The sequence below is a fragment of the Numida meleagris genome, chromosome 6, assembly GCF_002078875.1.
Source record: "Numida meleagris isolate 19003 breed g44 Domestic line chromosome 6, NumMel1.0, whole genome shotgun sequence".
NCBI classification, from domain to species: domain Eukaryota; kingdom Metazoa; phylum Chordata; class Aves; order Galliformes; family Numididae; genus Numida; species Numida meleagris.
The window spans coordinates 57,470,326-57,489,850 of NC_034414.1; the positions used below are offsets into that span (position 1 = coordinate 57,470,326).

Sequence of the window (19,525 nt, forward strand, 5' to 3'; positions counted from 1 at the left end):
TTGAAGACCCAACCCAAGGCATCCTCAGTATTCCTGCTTCAGTCTGGAAAGCCCACTCCTCCCCACCTTATTGACAGTGTTCTGCATACCTTCAGTGGTTGTGTCCTAGGATTTCAACATCTTTTGATTAAAAACTCACCCATCCATTCAACAAGGGAGACCCAAATCAAAGCAAGTTCCCTGCACTTCCTGCCAAGGAACCTAAATAACCCCTTCTGGTGTTAGAAGATTTGATTCCCATCTGATTTTTGTTTCTTTCTGAAGAAAAAGATTTTAAGTTACAGCAATAACTGAAGTAACCTTCAGAAGAATTTTTGTTACTGTACCTTTAGCAACAAGTACCTCATGGGTAAGCAAAGAGCTTCCATCCCTCGTTTTAACAAGAGCCACTGCTCCACAACGCTGGCTCTGGGGTTTATGCAGCCACAGAGGAAGTCCTGAATGAAAGGCCCATTCCCACCTCAGCCTCTGCTGGCTAAGACATCTCTCCAGGCATAAGTGCTTCCTGATCATCACACCAGCAGTACAGGTTAATAAAACAGTCTTCCTGTTGAGCAAGAAAATCCAAACCAGCAAGTCTGGAAGTCTCAAATAATCTCATCTCTTTCCCCAATTAAGGGGATGTTTTTGCATCTGTGAGCTTGATTATCCCTGAGAAAGCTATGTTGGAATAGTTAATTGTGGCTATATCAGCATTTCCCCCCCCCCAGTATTTGTTCCCATAACTCGCATTTGGGAAGTCATTTTACTCCTGCAAGCACCTTAGAACGCATTCCCTTCTCTCGGGCTTTCAGAATACCCAGTGTTCACCACAAGCCTCGCTTTCCCATCATCACGTTGTAGCAGTGCCGCCTCATTTACTGCCACTTGTACAGTCCCAGAGCCTTCTAACAGGGAAATGCAGCCTGACCTGGTAGCTCCTCCAGTTGTTAGGTAGACTGTCAGAGTAAAGGCTGAGTTGGCATGACTTGCTAGGGATTAGAGGTGATAGTTTTACTTGTCCGACTACTTGGATAGCATGGTATAGATATGGACCCCTACAAATGCTCTTCTACTACACTCCAGAAGTAACTCCTAATTGCTCCTGGTACCACTAAGAACTTAACAGACACCTTGTCTAAAAGCTATATATGCCAGCCTTATCACATTTGTATGGTCAAATACAGCCAGCCTCTCTTACAGATCAGGATAAGAAGCATGGCTATTCACACCGTGGAAAAGTCTCTCAAAGCCACCTGCATCACATCAGATATGCTAGAACCTCCTTCCCAGGGTACACAGATTAACTTGCGCCTTATCTCCTGACAACACTGCAAGAAGTCACACGTGAAGTCGCAGGGTTCTCCTGGGCGACCTCGCTTCTCCTTCAGCATTCTGGGAAAGAACCAGTTGTTCTCCTGGTTCCCATTCCTGGCTGAGGCAAGGAGCCTCAGCTCCTAGCTCCTGGCTGCTGCAGCCTCTTCCCAATTCCCCCACACCACAAAGCCATGCAAGGAGCTGGCAGGCTGTCGTTCACAGTAATTCACAGGCTGGCTGCCCAGCCAATACCCCTCCACACATCCCCATTCACCATCAGCAGGATTTCACAATTGTAGCAGCTAGAACATAATTAAAAAACCTGTTTAGTTTTTTTTTTTTAGGACAGTAGTTAGGCATCCTCCTGCAAGTTGTGCTTACATAGTACAGGCAATCCAGGCAGATACACACCTGATCTACATGCATTTCTACCTCTAGGAAAAGAGAAAAGATGCTCTTGGCTTGCAAGTACAATGTTAATCATGTAGTGTAAATAAAGGAGATTAAAAGCAGTTCTTACACATCCAGTTTCCTTCCAAATTCCCAAGCCCCTCTGTTACTCTGATACTCTCCCAAGCACTGCTACGGAAAAGAATTCCACAGAGCAAGTAAATACAGAAGCAAAGAGGTAAAAGCAACATGTCTCCAGGTGAGGGGTACAGGAATCAGTGCTTTATCACCACAACTTTTTCTAACATATGAAGACTGGATCCCATCAGAAGCCTGGTTTTGAGACTCATACAAGCCATCTGGCATTTCTCCTGCACAGGGGGGATCTTACTACAGAAACTTCTTATCACTCTGACCAAGTCTTGCCTGCATGTGGTTTGCTATTTGTCCCAGATTGCATTTCTGGAAAATACTGTTGCTTCTACTCTTGGGAAAGCAAAGACAGAAGACCTTTGTCATAGTTTTTGCAAGACATAGGTTCCTGTAGAAAATTCCACTGGCATTATAACCTTAGTTTAGCTATTAAAGAAAAATCTTCAACTGCATGTATAATTAACAAGGAATACCGCGTTTCAAGAAGCAGCAATGGAAGATATTGGTTGCACAGGCTTCTGTAAGATGCCCGTGCAGACAGCACAGGAGTTTGATTAAATGCTCATACACCTCACAAGCCTGAAGGAGCATGCTGATGAGCTACCAGAGCCTCGGGATGAGCTTCAATTAAAGCAGCCTGACAGTTTCAAACAACTTATTAGCTGAAAACCTACACAGACAGCCCAGTTAAACACTACAGCCAGAGACAGGCACGATGTAGTCACACCCACAACGTGCGTTTCTTAGAAGTCATCCACAATCATTTGATTAATAGGGAAAGAGAGCAGCTACCTTTAAAGAAAGAAACACCACAAAAAAAACCACAAACATTTAAGACACTATTACCCAATTCTAACATAAGTAATACACTAGAAGAGCATTAGAACACAAAGGGTTTTCTTTCTGGAAAGCAAAGGGTAAGAGAATCATTTTTTTCACATAATGACTTCCTTAACAATCCTTACTTCCAGCATTTTCCTGCTACCACCTAGCACTCATTTAACAAGGAGGCAATTTTGTTCAGTGCTTTAAGCCCATCTTCAAAGCTGTCAACTAAAACCATTCACCAGCGCATAAAACCAACAATGCTAGCACACAGCAAAATACAGGGTATAAACTAATTAAGTTCATTTCAAAGCATGCTTTTTCACTAGCTACAAGAGCTTAAGAGGTGGGGAAAGCACCATGTTTAGAGAATCCTCTTTCCAACCCCAAATCTCTCATATTAGAAAGCACCCAGATGAATAGCATTTGCTAACTATAATCTAGCCAAATGCCACTGAAATTATTCGATACAGCATTTTATTCAACTAAATACAAAGAGACACGGTACAAAGTGAGAGCTAGCTTATGCTGTGTTCAAAACAAGTCAGATAAACACAAAGTCTCATTCAAAGGAAAGTGCAATGCACAGCTGGGTTTTGAGGAAAGGAATAGATGGGGAAAAGGAGGAGTGTGTATCCAAAACACCGCAGACTTAGCATCCACACATTTCAATATGGAAACAATTTACCGTCCCCTCAAATAGGGGATTAAAAACAGCTGGAAGTTTCAAAATTAAAACAAACTAGACTTTATATAATGCAAGGGGATGAGACATCATGGGACATGCCCGCCCTGCCACACCGAGCATGTTCCCAACCTATTCGGGCTTCATACCTACCTGAAACTGCAAAAGCAAACTGTCCAAACTGGAGTCTGAGGAATGAATAGGAACACCACCACGTGATGTCTGAAGCTTCACTACATTAAGCATCACAGGAAAAAATGCATTGACTCAAAGGATCATCTGGGCTGTTAAAACAAATGCACGATTCAAACGAATCATTTTCTCAGCTACCAAATGCTTTCTTTAACACACTATCAAGGGCTATTTGACTGTTCACATTTTTATAAGCTGAAGTGGTAGCTGTCTTATTATTTCAGTCCTCCTCTAAATACAGGCAGCTGTAATATTTTTCTGATTGCACAGACAAGTAGTTCCAGGGTCTGTTACTTACAGCATTTTCAAACACTCAAGCACGACAAGAATCTTTTGAGGCTCCTTCCAATATCATTAACCACAGAGAAAGAAAACTTACATCCATTTTGTGAACATAGGTGTTCTCAGAGGCAGCGTACTCAATAGAAAGTGAAGCACTCAAGTCTATAGAGCATCAGGAAGCAGCACCAGCTACACCCAGAACAGCTACAAAGGAAGTGAGCAAAGCCCATTCTTTGCTAACAAGTGCGTACATACCTTATTAAGAAAAAACAACAAAAAACACACTACAAGAGAAGTTAATTCTTCGTAACCAGATTTAAAGAACTACCTGAAACCCACCAGTGCCCCCCCAAGTCTTAAGATACCAGACATTAATAGCACAGTAATACAGAAAACTGGTCTTAGATACTTACATTCTTCAGACTTAAAACACTCTGACAGCTTACTAATTCACAGCATCCTTGGCTGTTTGCTTTTACCATAACCTATAACAACGTTACCAGTCATGGCTAACCAATAAGATTTTGCAAGGCTGTTAAATATTTACTGCTGATTGGAACAACAAACTGGGATCTATATAGTTTCTGATGGCAAAGTGTATCAGTTTTACATTTAACTGCAAAATTCTTGAGCTCTTTTTCTTCCCTTAAGAGAGCTTCTTAAAGTTCTACAACAAATAAACGCTCAACCTCTACATAAGCATGATCTCAGAAGACAGCCCCATAAATATTTAGGAGGTACAGTGAATGTGCCTGCACTCACTGAGAATGAATCGAAGTCACACAAATGATGTATGCCTGAAGTTTTTCCTTTCTGGAAGCTCAGAGATTCTGGTCTCCAGAAGAATCCCACTCCACAGCTTTCTGCAATCCCATCAGTGACCAACTGAACAAGAGCCCTGTAGTATCAGCACCCTGATGGGAAGGCACTCCACTCAGTGATGCACAGAGGCACATGCTTGGCCAGCCACAAGTTAACAAAGCAAGACTGTTCATACACAGATACAAGCACAGAAACCCTAAAGCCACGCAGCAGGCTTGCCAGCAGTCAAATTTCCTGGAGGATCAAAGTTTTCCCATAGTTCACACACAGTGTGAATCCAGCCTGCCTATTTCTGGTTATCCTCCAAAAGCTGAAGTTTCAGGAAACCTGCATTTACACGTTCCAACAGATATTAAGCAATGTGCACAAATGACACAATGGTCTGTAGAACTGAAACCAAGTTTAAAACCACATATAGTTCTCTCTACCTTCCCCCCACCCCCCCCTTTTTGGAAATTCATCTCTTTTTCTTCACCAATACCCACAGACAGCATACTAATACTACTCTTGTTCACCAGCTCTTACAAAAAAAGCCACACCATATGTTTGTCTTTAGATATCTAGATTTCTTTGATTTCGAAGGCAAGGGAGCACTATGCATGAGGACCAAGCAAACAGGATCTGTTTCATGCACCATCTCCCAAATTACAGGCTATAATTCCAAACAGTATTACAGGACTTAGAAGCAGCATCCGCAAGCCAAACGGAAAGGCAGCTGTACAAGTAAAGCTGATGAGCCCAAGACTGAAGTTGGAAGTAGCTTCCCCAGCAATGCACATCTGACAAGAGCTAGTTCAGAGATACAGAATTCAAGTAACCCATTAGAGCTGACTGGCTCAAGAGATTCCCTTTTGCCCTCACCAGTTTTTATACCTGACACTCCAACAGGGCACCTAGGCCATAAGATGCTGTTTTCAACTGAACAGAGGAGCGTATGATGCTAACAAATGCCTCATCACACTGCTCTGCTAGCAGATGAGGATGTACAAGTATATATCTATACATAGATCATATGCTTGTATATATACACGTTTTGCAGATACCTAAACTTTCACCTCTTCTCCTTTGCCTGCCTAAATAGATTGCATATGTGTTAGAGAAAACAGAGTGCATTCCTTTGTTACCCTGTCAGTACACTTGTAAAATCCTATCTGTAAAGTTCCTGTTAACTATTTTTACCTCTACAGCTCTACCATAAGCAGAGGACAGAGCTTCGGCATTTGCTTCCATTATGTAGAAGCCTCCCGTAAGAGAAGCCATCACTCTACCACCTCAAGGGGTAGCAGAAAATGGGGAAGTTGTACAGAAATACACTGCATCAGCCTGCTTTAATATCTTAAGTCGCTAAAACTTTCAAGTGCATCTTCTGGAACTGCCCATTATAGCTTAACAAGCCTGAAGACTATTAAACATTCACATGTGGGCAAATCCCAAGCAAGCCTCTCCTCTTGGATTTTCGGCCTGATTTACAACCACTTGGGAAGTGTGGCTTCTGCCCTCCAGGAAAACTTAAGGTTTATATTGAGTAATACAAAATACCTATCTGAGTTTTGAACTGAGCTCATACACAAGAGGCAGAAGCGCGAGGCTGCAGAGCTACATGGGACATTATCTGCAATTCCCAAGACAAAGTTTCAGACTGTGTTCAGAATGCCTCTGAAAAGCTGGTTTTCTAGGAGAAGCAGACACACTCTGCCTCTTCCAGAATATCTTTTTCCACTGGAAAAGCAGAGAAGAGCGGACAAAGCAGAAGAACGCATCACCACAATATCTTGGTTCTATATAGAAAGCTCCACAGAACACTTTAGGCTTTTCTAGTAACCTATTAGCAACCAGCTATTTCCACCCAAAGGCTCTTTTCCATTTACAATACTCTGATTTTCCTCCACAGCCACCTGGGATAGACCTCAAGGCATGGCCCAGGCTGCCTGCAGGGATCACAGCACTTCTGCACTCCAGTTAGCCGCAGTGACGATGCATCTGGGTGTTTGCTCCCATTCACTCAAAGCTGACATTGCACAATTATTACAAACAGTAGAGGTGAAGCCACAGTAGCAACAAAGTGAGGAATCAAAACCAAGGTATTTCATAGGCTAAAGAGCCAGCAAAGCTTGATTTCCTCTGGGTAACATGACTTGCAGTTGGATTCCTTCTTTGTCTACTAAGGTGACAGCTCCAATTGAAGTTCTTCTGCAGCTGTGAGGCAGTCAGAGTCACGTGGATTCCCTGATGTCTAACGAAGCAGGGGGAGTGGGGGGCTGATTTATGTCAGAGAGTCTCCTCAACAGAGCACAAACAGCACTGAGAGGCTTTGGAATAAAATCAGTTCAATGACATCCTTCATTTCCAGTTACAGACTACAGCCTCACCTGCCACTACCTCTTTCAATAAATCACTGAGTATTCATCAGAGGCAGATGGAAAACGACTGCAACGCGGAGCTAATAGTGCCAGCAGATTGAGGATGAGGCGTCCTCCAGCAATGAGACTGTCTCTGCAGCAGGGGAGCAGCAGCCACCTCGCACATTGCCTCCATCTGTCTGGGTCACCATCCCCAGCCTCACCACCTGACTCTGCCCCTTTACAGTTTAAAAGAGGCATCAGACCCTTGAACAGCCTTTCCCATCTCACCTAAACACTCCAGAGGCTAGGAGTACAGAGTTACGATGGTCAGTTTAAAACAGGCACCTAATTTCTTTAGACTGTACCTACTCTTAATTTGCTCCAAGACAAACTGTGTATGCAAACAGCCATCGTCCAGATTTTTCCCCCTTCCAAAGGGGAAAAAAACAAAGAACAGAAAATAAAAAACACACATGATCTCATTTATTTTTGAAATGTGACTGTCCATTTTTCAGTGTCGCACTGTGCATAGCTCTATCCATAACTGCAACTACCCCTTCTCTAAAGAATGGCAAGAGCGTGTGCTAAGAACTAGGAATGGGAGAAGGAAGAAAATGAAAAGTTTCTATTTCAGACTATCCCTAACCAGACTGCTCTCAATAAGCCAGCCATGAATACAGGTGGGAAATTGCCTTCATTTCATAAAACAAGACCGCTTACAGTCACCTACAGGGTTCACCTACCTCATGCACAAGAATGGTGGCAACAGAGGCCAGCATCAAGTCAGTTAGCACATCTGTTCTTAATGAACAAGCTGTTGCTTTTACAAATGAATACACTTATTTTTTGGATATTAAAAAGCATCACGTGTGTGCCAGCCACTGATCTCCTCATTTAACTCAATTGTTTTGCTCCCTTGACTTACGCACGACAAACTGATTTTTAATGCATTTCTCTGACTCCACACAGCACAAAGCATCTCACTTTTTACCATCTGACATATTCATAGCCAACTTCATCAGTTCACAAAACCAAGACGGCTGTTTCTTCTCAATTGCCATCTCTGCCCAAAACTTACAAGTCAGCCAATATTCTTTCTGGCTGGGATCTGAATAGAGCCTGCAGCTGGAATCCAGCCAACCCAAAATCCAGTTCCTTCCTTCCTGCCTGCACCGGCTACAGAATGCCCAGAGGAGAAAGAACAAATCACTTTTGCCACAGAAAGATCAGCTTACCCTTTAACAAAGGGTTATTTTACACTATGCTGAGAGATTTCCAGTAGGTAAAGCTTTATTACGAACTTCTTGGAGAAGACTGGTCTAAGGTGCAAAGTAGCAATACATGATCAGAGGCCATTTCCTGAACTGAAGTCACATTGCACATAATAAACCTTGAGCTTGACTTAGACCTTGCTAGTCACTTGAACTCCAGCTACGCTTACAGAAGGTACTGTACTTTCTATTTTGTAGCCTTCCTGAATCCTTAAATGGAAAGGTATTTGCTATATTACACTAGCCTCTGCATACTGGAAACTCACAACTTGAGTGCTATATATCTAGTTTTACTGCAAGCATTACAGCTGGAAATGTGATTGTGCAACCAAAGAGATAAAGCAGGGCTGAGCCAGCAATGTAACAGTATTCCGTGCTGCAACGCTTAAAGTAAGGCACAAAACAGAAGTCAAGTGTATAAGATATTCTGTTCTGACAAGGAGACAGTGAAAATACTGGGGGGGGAAGGCTTATTTACCACCCAGAATGAAAACAAGGAACACATTCACAAATGCTTTGGGGAAAGCTCTGTTAGTGTCTAAATGGTCGCAGGGGTTCACTTCCAGACATAGTTATTTAAGAAAACCTTCTGGAAATGTTGAAAAAACAAGTGTACATCCCTAAAAACAAGTGAGTAGCTTGTGTTCTGCACCCCAGCAGCCTGATCAAGACGTCCTAAGAGCAATCTCACCACAACCTCTAAGATCAAAGCACTACAGCCTGCACAGATGCTGACCATGGAAGCATGCTCCTGGAACTGCAGGGATAGCCAGCACGTCCCATGGGCAGCTGGCCGGCTGGGGGCATGTGAAGGAGCCTCTCATCTTTCAGACTTTCCCTGGGTCCCATGAAGATGAGCTAAAGACAAAAAAGGAGTAAAAAAAGCCATGCAAAACTGATCTGTTCGGCTATTGCCAAACTTCCTTCCCAGATTTAGTTCTGATGGAAGGAGTTACTCAGCTGCTCATGTCAAACTAAGTTCGCAACCTCTTGATCTGCCCTAAGATCAATTTGCTGGTATGTTTTGGCAAAAACTTCTGAGGTATTGACAGTCCATTTAATGAAACCTTCCATCAGAATCAGATTAGGGAACACTTACATATGAGTGTGAAGTGTTGTGCTTGAGTCATCTCAGTCCCTTATGTACACAGACTGGGAGAACTCCTTGAGAGCAGCCCTGCGGAGAAGGACTTGGGGGTCCTGGAGGATGAGAAGCTGGACATGAGCCAGTAGTGTGCACTCACTGCCCAGAAGGCCACCAGTACCCTGGGCTGCATCAAAAGAGGGGTGGTCAGCAGGGGGGGGGGGGGGGGATTGACTCCCTCTCCTCTGCCCTCACGAGCCCCCATCCAGAGTACTGCATCCAGGCCTGGGGCCCTCAGCGCAAGCAAGACACGGAGCTGTTGGAGTGGGTCTAGAAGAGGCAGTGAAGATGCCCAGCTTAGAGGGCTGGAGCAGCTCTCCTACAAAGACAGGCTGAGGGAGTCAAACTTGTTCGGCCTGGGGAAGAAAAGGCTCTGGGGTGAACTCAATGTAGCCTTTCAGTGCTTAAAGGGAGATTATAAACAGGAAGGAGACTGACTCTTTACATGGGCAGATAGTGATAGAACAATGGCTTTAAACTAACAGAGGGGAGATTTAGGTTAGATATTAAGAGGAAATCTTTACCCAGAGGGCAGCGAGGCCCTGGAACAGACTACCCAAAGAGCCATGGGTACCCCATCCCTGGAGGTGATCAAGGCCATGGCTGGGGTCCTGGGCAGCCCATAGCAGGGGCTGAGTAGGCTTTAAGATCCCTTTCAACCCAAGCCACTCTGTGATTCTACGGCCACGTAACTGTTCTACCAGCAAGTACACAGACATGCAGAAGGCCACAGCCTGTGACAAGAGGCGATGCACTAAACCCATGAATTCAGAACTCTGTGATGTACTGGGAAACTGTTCCAGCAAACATGAAAATGGAGAAAGTAATTCAAACATCTTACGCGTTTGTTAACGGAGAGGTAAGGACTATTACTACGAGATAATGAAACACATACAGAATAAAAGATTCCTCTTCAATGCCAAACTCATTTTGGAACCCAAAGACTGAGTTTCACAGCTGCTTGCCCTCAGGGGTCCAACGTGGACTAGAAGGAAGTCAAGTTGGATGTACAGCAACATTTTGATTTATTAGTCAATGTTCCATTAAAAAAACATGGTTATCCACGGAGATGGACAGCATCCTGCCACAGGATGTATAGGGAAGCACAAACTACAGCTTCAGTATCTTTCAGCAGTTCAGTCTTCCTACGAAAGAAGCACATATGCACATTACTCCTGTTTCAAAGACTACGACTACACCATTACTAAATCAGACATCAACAATCAAAATAAAATCATGCCGCTCCATGTGAAGAAATACAGCTGTGCTTATATCAAAGTTTCAGCCCATTAACTTCTGTGTCTAGACTAAACAGTTCTTTCACTCTTCCTACAGGCACGTGCTAGAGAGTTTGCACATTTGGTCTCCAGTTTATTTGTAATACGCAAGAGGAGAGTTAAGCTTTTAGATGCTTCAATTTGTTTTGTTTACTTTCTACAGCAACTAATTGCCTCCACAGTCAGTACCACTCTGTCCTTGACATTTATATGCCTTAAGAGGATGCACCCCATATGTCTAAAGCTTACCTATTTGTTTAGGCATTACTCTCCAAACCGGATGGCTTTAGTTAAGTTCTTTCACGACAATTTATCAACTTACTGGATCCCAAAATAAAAACAGCATACATATTTCAAGGTGAAGAGTCATCTGAAAGCCTACTAGCCACATCAGTACAGTTGAGTGTAAAGACTGCCTTCCAAAAAGCATTGTTTAATCAATAAGAGAAAGATTATGCCAACATTTCTCCTTTGTCCTCAATTCCTTCAGTGTAAGAGCGTTTTGCAACAGCGGTTAGTTAACATTACAGCACTCAGAGTGCAGAACTGTAATACTTCTTGACCTCCTTTTTTAAAGGCACCATCAGCTGTCTTTGTTTCCTTGCCTGTCCCCATTCATTTGTGGGGGCAGCAGAACAACCTGACATTTGAAGCAAGTTTTTGTCTCACTAGGTGACTGGCTGCTTTTGCCTCTACTTAACACAATCAACTGCTACAGTCAGTAACGTAGCTATAATATAGTTAATGTAAGCAATAAAATGTGACAGATGAGTATGAGGTCAGGATATGCAGTGTACTTAAGTCCTACTGTAAAGATGATATTGTTAAATGGAAGGGGGAAAAGATCTATCAGCTGAAGTAAATCACTTGCAGAAGCACAAGACATGGCTCGCTCGGTTTCCCTGCCATCAGAGGTACAAACTGCTGCTGACAGAAGTGTGCCTAACAAGTCCTCAGCAATCAGCACTTTTCTACCAGGCCTAATCAAGCTCAGCTCAAAACTACTTAGTTTTTAATGAATCAAACTCCTCAGCATTGAGGATGTTGCCAGCACCCACTTTCGCAACTGTTGCTTATAATCTTTCTCACCTATATAGCCTCTCTGTTGTGAAACAGAGGAAAGCTTTTAGCTGAACTGTTCTCTCTTCATCCTGAGCTAATAACTGCCACTATTAAGCAGCAGCATGCGCACTTTGGGCTGACCTCACAGGACTTCACACTCTGGCCCTGGAGGAACTGAACAAAACTTAAGCACAAAACTGCTGATACTTGCACGCACTGCTCAGAGGCCCCTCTATTTTAGGAACAGAAGTTGTATTAATCACATCCAGAGCTGCAACCAAGCAATGCAAGTCCACCATCACTTGGCTCACATACTGCTCATAACATGGTTGTATTATTGTATTAAAACCCCACATTCTGCTGCCACAGAGCGCTTCAGTAAGAAGCCTTCCAAGACTTTGAATGTTTCTACTACTACTGTAGCGTGTGTTGTACAGCCATCAACAGGAGCACAAAGACTCTGTGAGATAGCACTTGCTGTCACGTTACAAGGCTGAATGCTGAAGTGATGTTACAGAAGGGGCACAGTTGAGTGGGAAATGTGATGGGGTGCTCCAGCTGAAGAGCCAGGCAGCACTACTCAACCACCATTCCCCTCTCTCAACATGCTTATCTGCATCTTTGGAAGCCCCTACTGCACTCAACTGTGCTGCCTGCTTAATGTGAACACTGAGACCTCTTCTAGGCCACTAAGAAATAGGATTAAAAGAATCTAATCCCAAATGTTACTTACAAATTGGTCCCTCCAAAGTATCCAAAGGGCATGCAAACCCAGTAATAATCTGCAGAAAGCTACACCAAGTAGATGTCCAAAGCATGTGATATAAAATATGGGCTAATAAAATGAGAATTGTCACTACTCAGCAAGAGCTGACAAGTAGCTACCAACTGAAGAAGAGAGTTTCACACCTCACTGAGGCTAAGACCTGTTAAATAGGTAAATAAACTAAGTGAGCCCTGGTACAAGTGACAGACATTTACGTAGTCATGGAAATAACCCTCTCATCTAAATCAGGGTGGCCAGACTCTTCCCTGCTAAAAGAATACGAGGAGTTTCAGCAGAAACAACCTGGGACTAGTAGAGGGGACAGAGAGACAGAACCAGTGGAACATCCTAGCTTCTACTTAAAGGTAAAGGAGACAAAAATCTGAGCAGCATCTTGCCAAAAGGAAAAAAAAAATCTAGAGGAACCCTTCAAAACAGCAGTAACATTAAGGTGACAGAAGTGAAAAGCATGTTGTTTATGCTGGCATTCCCATTCCTGATCCTCAAGGGTTAGGTTTGGTTAAGCACGATGTAAGCTTTTCACTGCTGACCTTGGGACAGAGTGAAAATAAACACCAAGTGCATTTGTTCATAGAATTAAAAGCATCCTCAACACAAATGAGATTTAGCATATCAGGCAACACCCAGTACACCTGGAAACCTGAAAGCAAGTTTCTGCACGAAGCTAGGAGGTTGAACCGAATCCTCCTCAATTTGATTTGCCTGGCTGACCAGGGGACAAATGAGCCACGAGTAGGACTGCGCACAATAACCAAGCAACCCTAAGCAACACTCAGAAACACTGCTACTAGACAAAGCAAGACTGCAGCCACACAACATATCCTTGCAAGGCTGCACACCCACACCAGTCACAGATACTAAGAAACTGAGAACCAAAACATGAGCAGGCAGTATCAACAAGAAAAACTGACACAAGGCAAGGGCTAGCCCAGCCTACCTCAACACCTGTTGCCTATAGGTATGTCTACAGTATTTTGTAGAAACAGTGGTAAAACTTCTCTGCTGGCACTCTCAGCTGGTAAACCCCACCTTCAGCAAGGCAGGTTGGCTCACACTCACCCAGCTTCTCGTTAGCCTGGAGTACACAAAATGAAGGATGCATCTTCCCAAAGCAGCAAGCTGACATATGCTATCACTACCAAGAAATAATGATTAAGCAAGCTGAAGGGCAACATTAGCTCCATAATAAGTGAGCATAAAATAGCCGTAAGTTCCTAACTTAGGAAAAATCTCAACCTTGCAATCAGAGTTGAAAAACAGCCTGCTGTTAAGATGGAGCATGAAGGAGCTTGAACAAGATACTGCCTTCAGTAGCAAAAACCAAATCTTAGTAGCCTAGAAAGTCAGTTTAGTTTTACTGGCATTTGTTAAATAATGTGAAAGCCCACTTACATCTAATCTACCCATTTATAAATTTCAACTGAAAATGGAAAGCTAAGAATCCCCGATTCTGCCAAGGTAGGAAAGGAGCAGTCAGTTGCCTCTACACAGAAAGAGAGCACAACCAGGTAGAGGCAACAACGCCCTCCACGTAACAGACTTGTTTACTCAGAGCAAACAGTCAGGTTTTTTTTTCTTAAAATACGGAAAACAGTCTTCTGCTTCTACATGTGCAACCAACTGCCTTACACATGCCAGAGGGAGCAGGACAACTTCCCAGAAGCACCTAATTTTCTTCTTATTTTTCCATAACAAGCGTTCAACACCACACAGATGTTTGTTGCTCTGATTCGCTTTGTTTTACTTAGGTTCTAGCTCCTCAAGTCTCAGATTTCTGCTCCCCAGTTTGATACCGATATCGTGATGCTGTGAATAAAGCCTAGAGCTGAATACAGCTCTGCATGCTGAGGAAGTCAGAAGTACCCCAAGGAATATGACAGTCACAGAGAACCAACTCATATGTTTTCTTCCTTAGTGTAAATGAAGCGGAATCTTTCTCTACCCAACCATACACAGGCTTTCATTGAAAGAAAAAACAAAAAACAAAAAAAACCACTCAAGTCCATGAATCCTTCCTGAAATATAACACTTTCTACTATTTTTTCCTACAGTGTTCTATTCGGACACAATACTTCTGGTGTTTGATTAACCCACCCTCAAGCTCTGAGATGGCACTGATTGCATACTCTCAACACACTGCATATAAGATGTATCATACAATAAGCAGAAAACAAAAGGTCTCCACTGTTCAAATAATAATAATGAAGATAGTTTCACCAGAACAGCAGGCTCCCAGCTAGGTCTGCTGAACCAAAGGATTCTCAGAGATAATTGTGACCTTGAATATACTTAACAGGTGGCTACCGTTACTTGCTACGCTGTCCTTTAAATGAAGCCTAATGCACATTTTAAAATAAGGTCCCAAAGCAGAGCCAAAGTTATCCAAGCAGTTCCAATAATACATCTACACTGCGCAGCATAGAAAGTTACAGAATCACTAAAAGCCATAGGTTTGTATCAAACAGCAAATCATGTAAGCACAATGCAAATCCTCAGCAGAATGCCATAGCCAGGACAACCCCCCCCCCCTCTGCCTTCAGCCCATCAGCAGAAGCAAACAGATGCCAAGGACAAGCACAGATGCTACGTTGCTTCTGCCTTCAACAGCATTATTGGCACGCTGCACCAGCCCCCCTTGCTGTGCAGTTCAGGAAGATGAACAAAAGAGTTCTAAGAAAAGCCAAACAGATAATTTAACAACTGGAAACGTGCTTAAACGTAGGAAACACTTAGAGAACTTTATTTAGCTCATCAAGAAGGTAGTGATTAAGGAGGAACATGGAGCAGTCAGAACAAGCCTGTATGAGAAACAAGAGTCTAAAACTGAAGGTCTCTACGATTAATACAAAAAGACATGTTTCAAATCTGAATTGCTCATACTATGGAGCAGTCCATCAATGAGAACGGCTTCCTGAAAGTTATCGCAGCATCTACCACCATAAACACAGATCAGAATTTCATATTTTTTCAGAAAGTTAGCTTCAAGCAGAGCTACAGCATGTCTGTTCAGAAGGGCGTCCAATGGCCTTCATTAATCCAAGCTCACATAACTCTGAGGCTCCTCCGGGCAGCACAGTTAACCAATTCATTGATTTTAATGGCTGTACTCCGGAAAATTTATATGTAAACTGCCGACAGCCATTTCAAAGTGACCCCTATAACAACACCAAGTGACAGCCCTTAGTTTTCTCTAGCAAGGTAAATTTGATCGGATGCAGCAAAATCCATGAAGTCTAGGAAGACCAACTTCTCCTCAACAAACTGCAGTTCCCTGCTAATGAATACTAACAAACACATCTATTAGCTAAGTGCGCACATGTAAAGGAAATATTTTCTACCAGAAACCCCACCCAAAACTCCCAAGAACTGGCAGCAAGAAGTTATTGCAGGGGAGTTGGACCAGATGACCTTTAGAAGACCATTCCAACTCAAAGGATTCTACGCAATCCGGCCTCCCTAACATCAGGGCCAAAATCCTTCTGTTGCCACAGATCTCTGCCACTAAGACTCACGCTTCCCTGGTATTCCTGTGCCAGCTTAACTTATTGGATGATAAGATAATGTAACAGCTCATTGACACCACTAAGAAGTGGAAAAGTCTGCTCCCCTCAAGGGGTTGGTTTGGTTTTCTCCAGCACAGCTCTGACCCCTCAGCTGCACCGTATGGGAGCAGCTACCAGACCAGCCAACCAGCTCATTACATACCCTGACGCCCTGCTGAGGTGCTTGCTACTGCATTCAGCTTCTCCTTCACAACTCCCTCCAGCCCCATGTTCCACAAAACACTTAATGGAACACTGCTCTGAAGGGACTTCAAATAAAGGCTTTAAAAGAAAAGAAGAGACTATGGATGTTTCCACTTCATCAAAAAAATCCACAGCCCTCTGCAAACAGATGATGTTAGGAGCAGATGCACACAACCAGATGATCTCTTCTTTACCAGCCATCTTGACCTGTCTGGCTTGATTTATATAAACTGCTTTTGCTCACTACAACGCAGATTATGTAAATCTCAAGAAACCCTCAACCGAACAAGAACTGCCACACCACTTCCAGACGAGCAGCCACACTCCCTGCGGAACACAGGAACGCGACCTGGTGGGAGAACCACCTCCTGCCAAAGGAACATGTTCCCCTCGATGTTAACACCAGGTACAGAAGAACCCCACTGCAAGACTGCTAAGGCAGAGCAGGAGCAAGAGATGAAAGTTTCATCGCATTGAAAAGGGAGCTCTCAGCAGTTCACCAGGTAGGCCAATTCCTTTGTTCACCGTCATCCCCCCACCCCCCCATCTAATTTGGAAGTCTTACAGCTCAAGACAGAAGTTATTCATCAGCATCATAACCCATGCCTTTTTTTCCCCCCTTCTTTTTTAGAACTATGCGGTATCTCAAAACAACTTCTTAAAATTAGCTGTGAGGTCATTCTAACCGTTTAAATCAAGCAGCTCTGACAAGAGCTGCAGTGCCAGGCTTCTGCAGTTTACAGATCTCTGTTTCACTTTGACGAGAGCAGATTTACACTGCCTTAATTACACGGAACTCCAGATTGTAGGCTTTTAATACCAGGCAGGTATTAATACATATCTTTTTAATGCTACTGAGCAGATGCTTACTCTGCACTGAGAATTTCGAGTCGCAAACGTTGAGTCACCAAAGAAGAAAACAGACCAAGTTCGCCTCATTTACAGCGCTACAGATTAAAACCCCTCATAGGAAACGCGGCCATCAGCTCCTAAAGCGTCCAGCAGCGGCTCTTTACACACCGACCTCCGGCCCCCCCCCAAAAAAAAGAAAAAAAAAATGGAAAATGCCATTACTGAAGTCACCGCATTGCCCGGATTGCCCCCGTCGCGTCTGCTGTTCCCGCATCGCTGCCACGACGTGCCCGGCGGAGGGGAACCGGGGCAGCCCGTGCTGCGCATCGCTGCCGGCCACAAAGGAGACACGGGGACACACGGCTGCCAGCCTGCAGACTTCTCGCTCCTAATTCACGCTATAAGCACAACAAGACGCGTGTTTTTGGGACGTCAACCCCCCCCCCCCCCCCCCCCGCCAAGGTATAACCCCGGAGCAGCCGAGCCTCTATGAGAAAAGCTACGCTCCGTCATGCGAAGTTGATTGAATTTTATTGGCGCGGCAGCGAGGCTCGGGACCTTGGGCAGAGCCGATAAGCGGAGATCGATGCGTTTCCATACGAAAAGGAAAAAGCCACACGTTAAGATCAGCGCCAAAACATCTCGTACTTCTGTACTTCCAGCTGCGGCTAAAAATAGGGGAGCGACAGAAAGGAAAACGCTTCCAGCTGCGCACAAAAACCCCTCCGCAGCGCAACAGCACTTTATGCACTCTGATGTAATTAAAGACCCAGCGTTACACCGGGTGATAACACCCCATTGTTAGCCGCACAGCCGAGGTCACCCTCCATTTTCACGAGGGAAGCGGCGCGCATATTTCTTAATTAGATTTAGCTGGAACGCGGACGCTTCGCCCTAATTGAGTTACTCCAACCGGAGCCTCTCAGCCCCCTTCCCCTTCCCCCTCCCCGCTCTCCCCCCTCCCACCCCTCACCCTCAGGACGGCCCGACCGCAGCGCTCACCCCAGCACCACCAGCTCCCCGTACTTGACGGGCTCCTTGTTCGGGGCGCAGTGCTCCTCCTGGCTGGGGGAAAACATCGGGGCGGCCGCCGCCGAGGTCACCCACCCCGGGGTGCAGCTCCCGAGCGGGCTCCGCGCTGCGCCCCGCACTGAGCCGGCGGCCGCCCGACGGCGGACACTACACTCCGAGGGGCGTACCAAGTTCTGGCGGCGGCGGGGGGGGGGAGAGGGGAGGAGCCAAGCGGCGCCCTCGCGCCCCGCTCGCATTCGCCGCCTGCGGAGGGGGCGCCCCCGCCGGCACCGCCCCTTCGCCTCGCCGCGCCCTCCCCTCTCCTCCGGCAGCGAGTGGTACGGCCCGGCTCTGTTATGTAAACATAGAGTAAAGGGGACGGGGCTGCTCTTAAAGGGGCCGCGCTGAGAGTTAGCCGGGGTGGGATCGTGCGGGAGGTGGGAGTGTGTCTCCAAAGGGCGATGTCCGAGGTCACCACACCGGGGAGGGGGAGGGCTGGTTTGGAGCTCACGCGTGGGTCTGGGTCACCTGTGGGTATGGGTCACAGTGGGGCTGTGTCACCCACCTCTGGGCCCAGAGGCTGCAGTTCCCCACGTGGCCTGGCTCACCCGCTTCCATGGGATCATTGCACGGCACCTCAGCCCATCCTGGATTCAGCGCTGTGGGTCAGGCCTCCAGGCTGCAGGGACCGGCCCCGGCCCCAGCAGGCCTCGTGCAACGCCAAAAACAGGATAGAAAGGCAAAAACACTTCCCGTGGGCTCACACCTCTGCTAAAAAGGCCATAAACCCAAACTTAACATGGGCTCATATTCAGCGCTGCTCACACCTCAGCTGCCCCCAGCGCGGCCTTCCATTCCCTCCAAACCCAGCAGCAAACCCACAGGAATTAGCCCCAAAACAGTACTCACTCAGCCAGGCTCGAGGTCTCTGCACCAGGAGCGTGTTACAGAGCAAGGAAAAGTCATTGCGGCCTTCACCCAAAATCTTCCCTGGACAGAGAGCGGGAGTGGGCCCAGCTTCTCCTGCCCGGAGCTTTCCCATGGCTGAAATCACATTTAGCTATTAATTTTCACAACAATGCTATTTTTCTGCCATTTCTGGTGAAGAGGTGAAATGGAAAAAGCCAGCCAATCTCACAGGGCTGCGGAATGGAGATCTTCCCAGGGGCTGTGCGAAGAAGACAAGGTTTTATTAAAGACAGAGAGCTGAATTATTACGGATTTATCTTCTTTATTGCCCTAACAAAATAGAAAAGAAAGCCGAGCTGTAAGTCACTGTCAAAGAAAACAAATACAGCCTGGAAAACAGTGAGAAAAACAAACCTCCTGGCTGCATCCTCTTTAAGTTCTCCCCCTTCTCCCCCCGAACACAAGTCCTTCGTGTTCAC

The 19,525-nt window shown here is 45.2% G+C and overlaps 1 protein-coding gene across 1 annotated transcript in view; it reads right to left on the bottom strand.

Moving 5' to 3' along the window:
- PELI2 (pellino E3 ubiquitin protein ligase family member 2) overlaps positions 1 to 18,309 on the bottom strand; it is a 70,604-nt gene extending 52,295 nt beyond the window's left edge. The window contains exon 1 of the mRNA XM_021401506.1: positions 18,129 to 18,309. Within this exon, the coding sequence (XP_021257181.1) occupies positions 18,129 to 18,205 (77 nt within the window). The 5' untranslated portion in view covers positions 18,206 to 18,309. The remainder of the gene's footprint in view (positions 1 to 18,128) is intronic.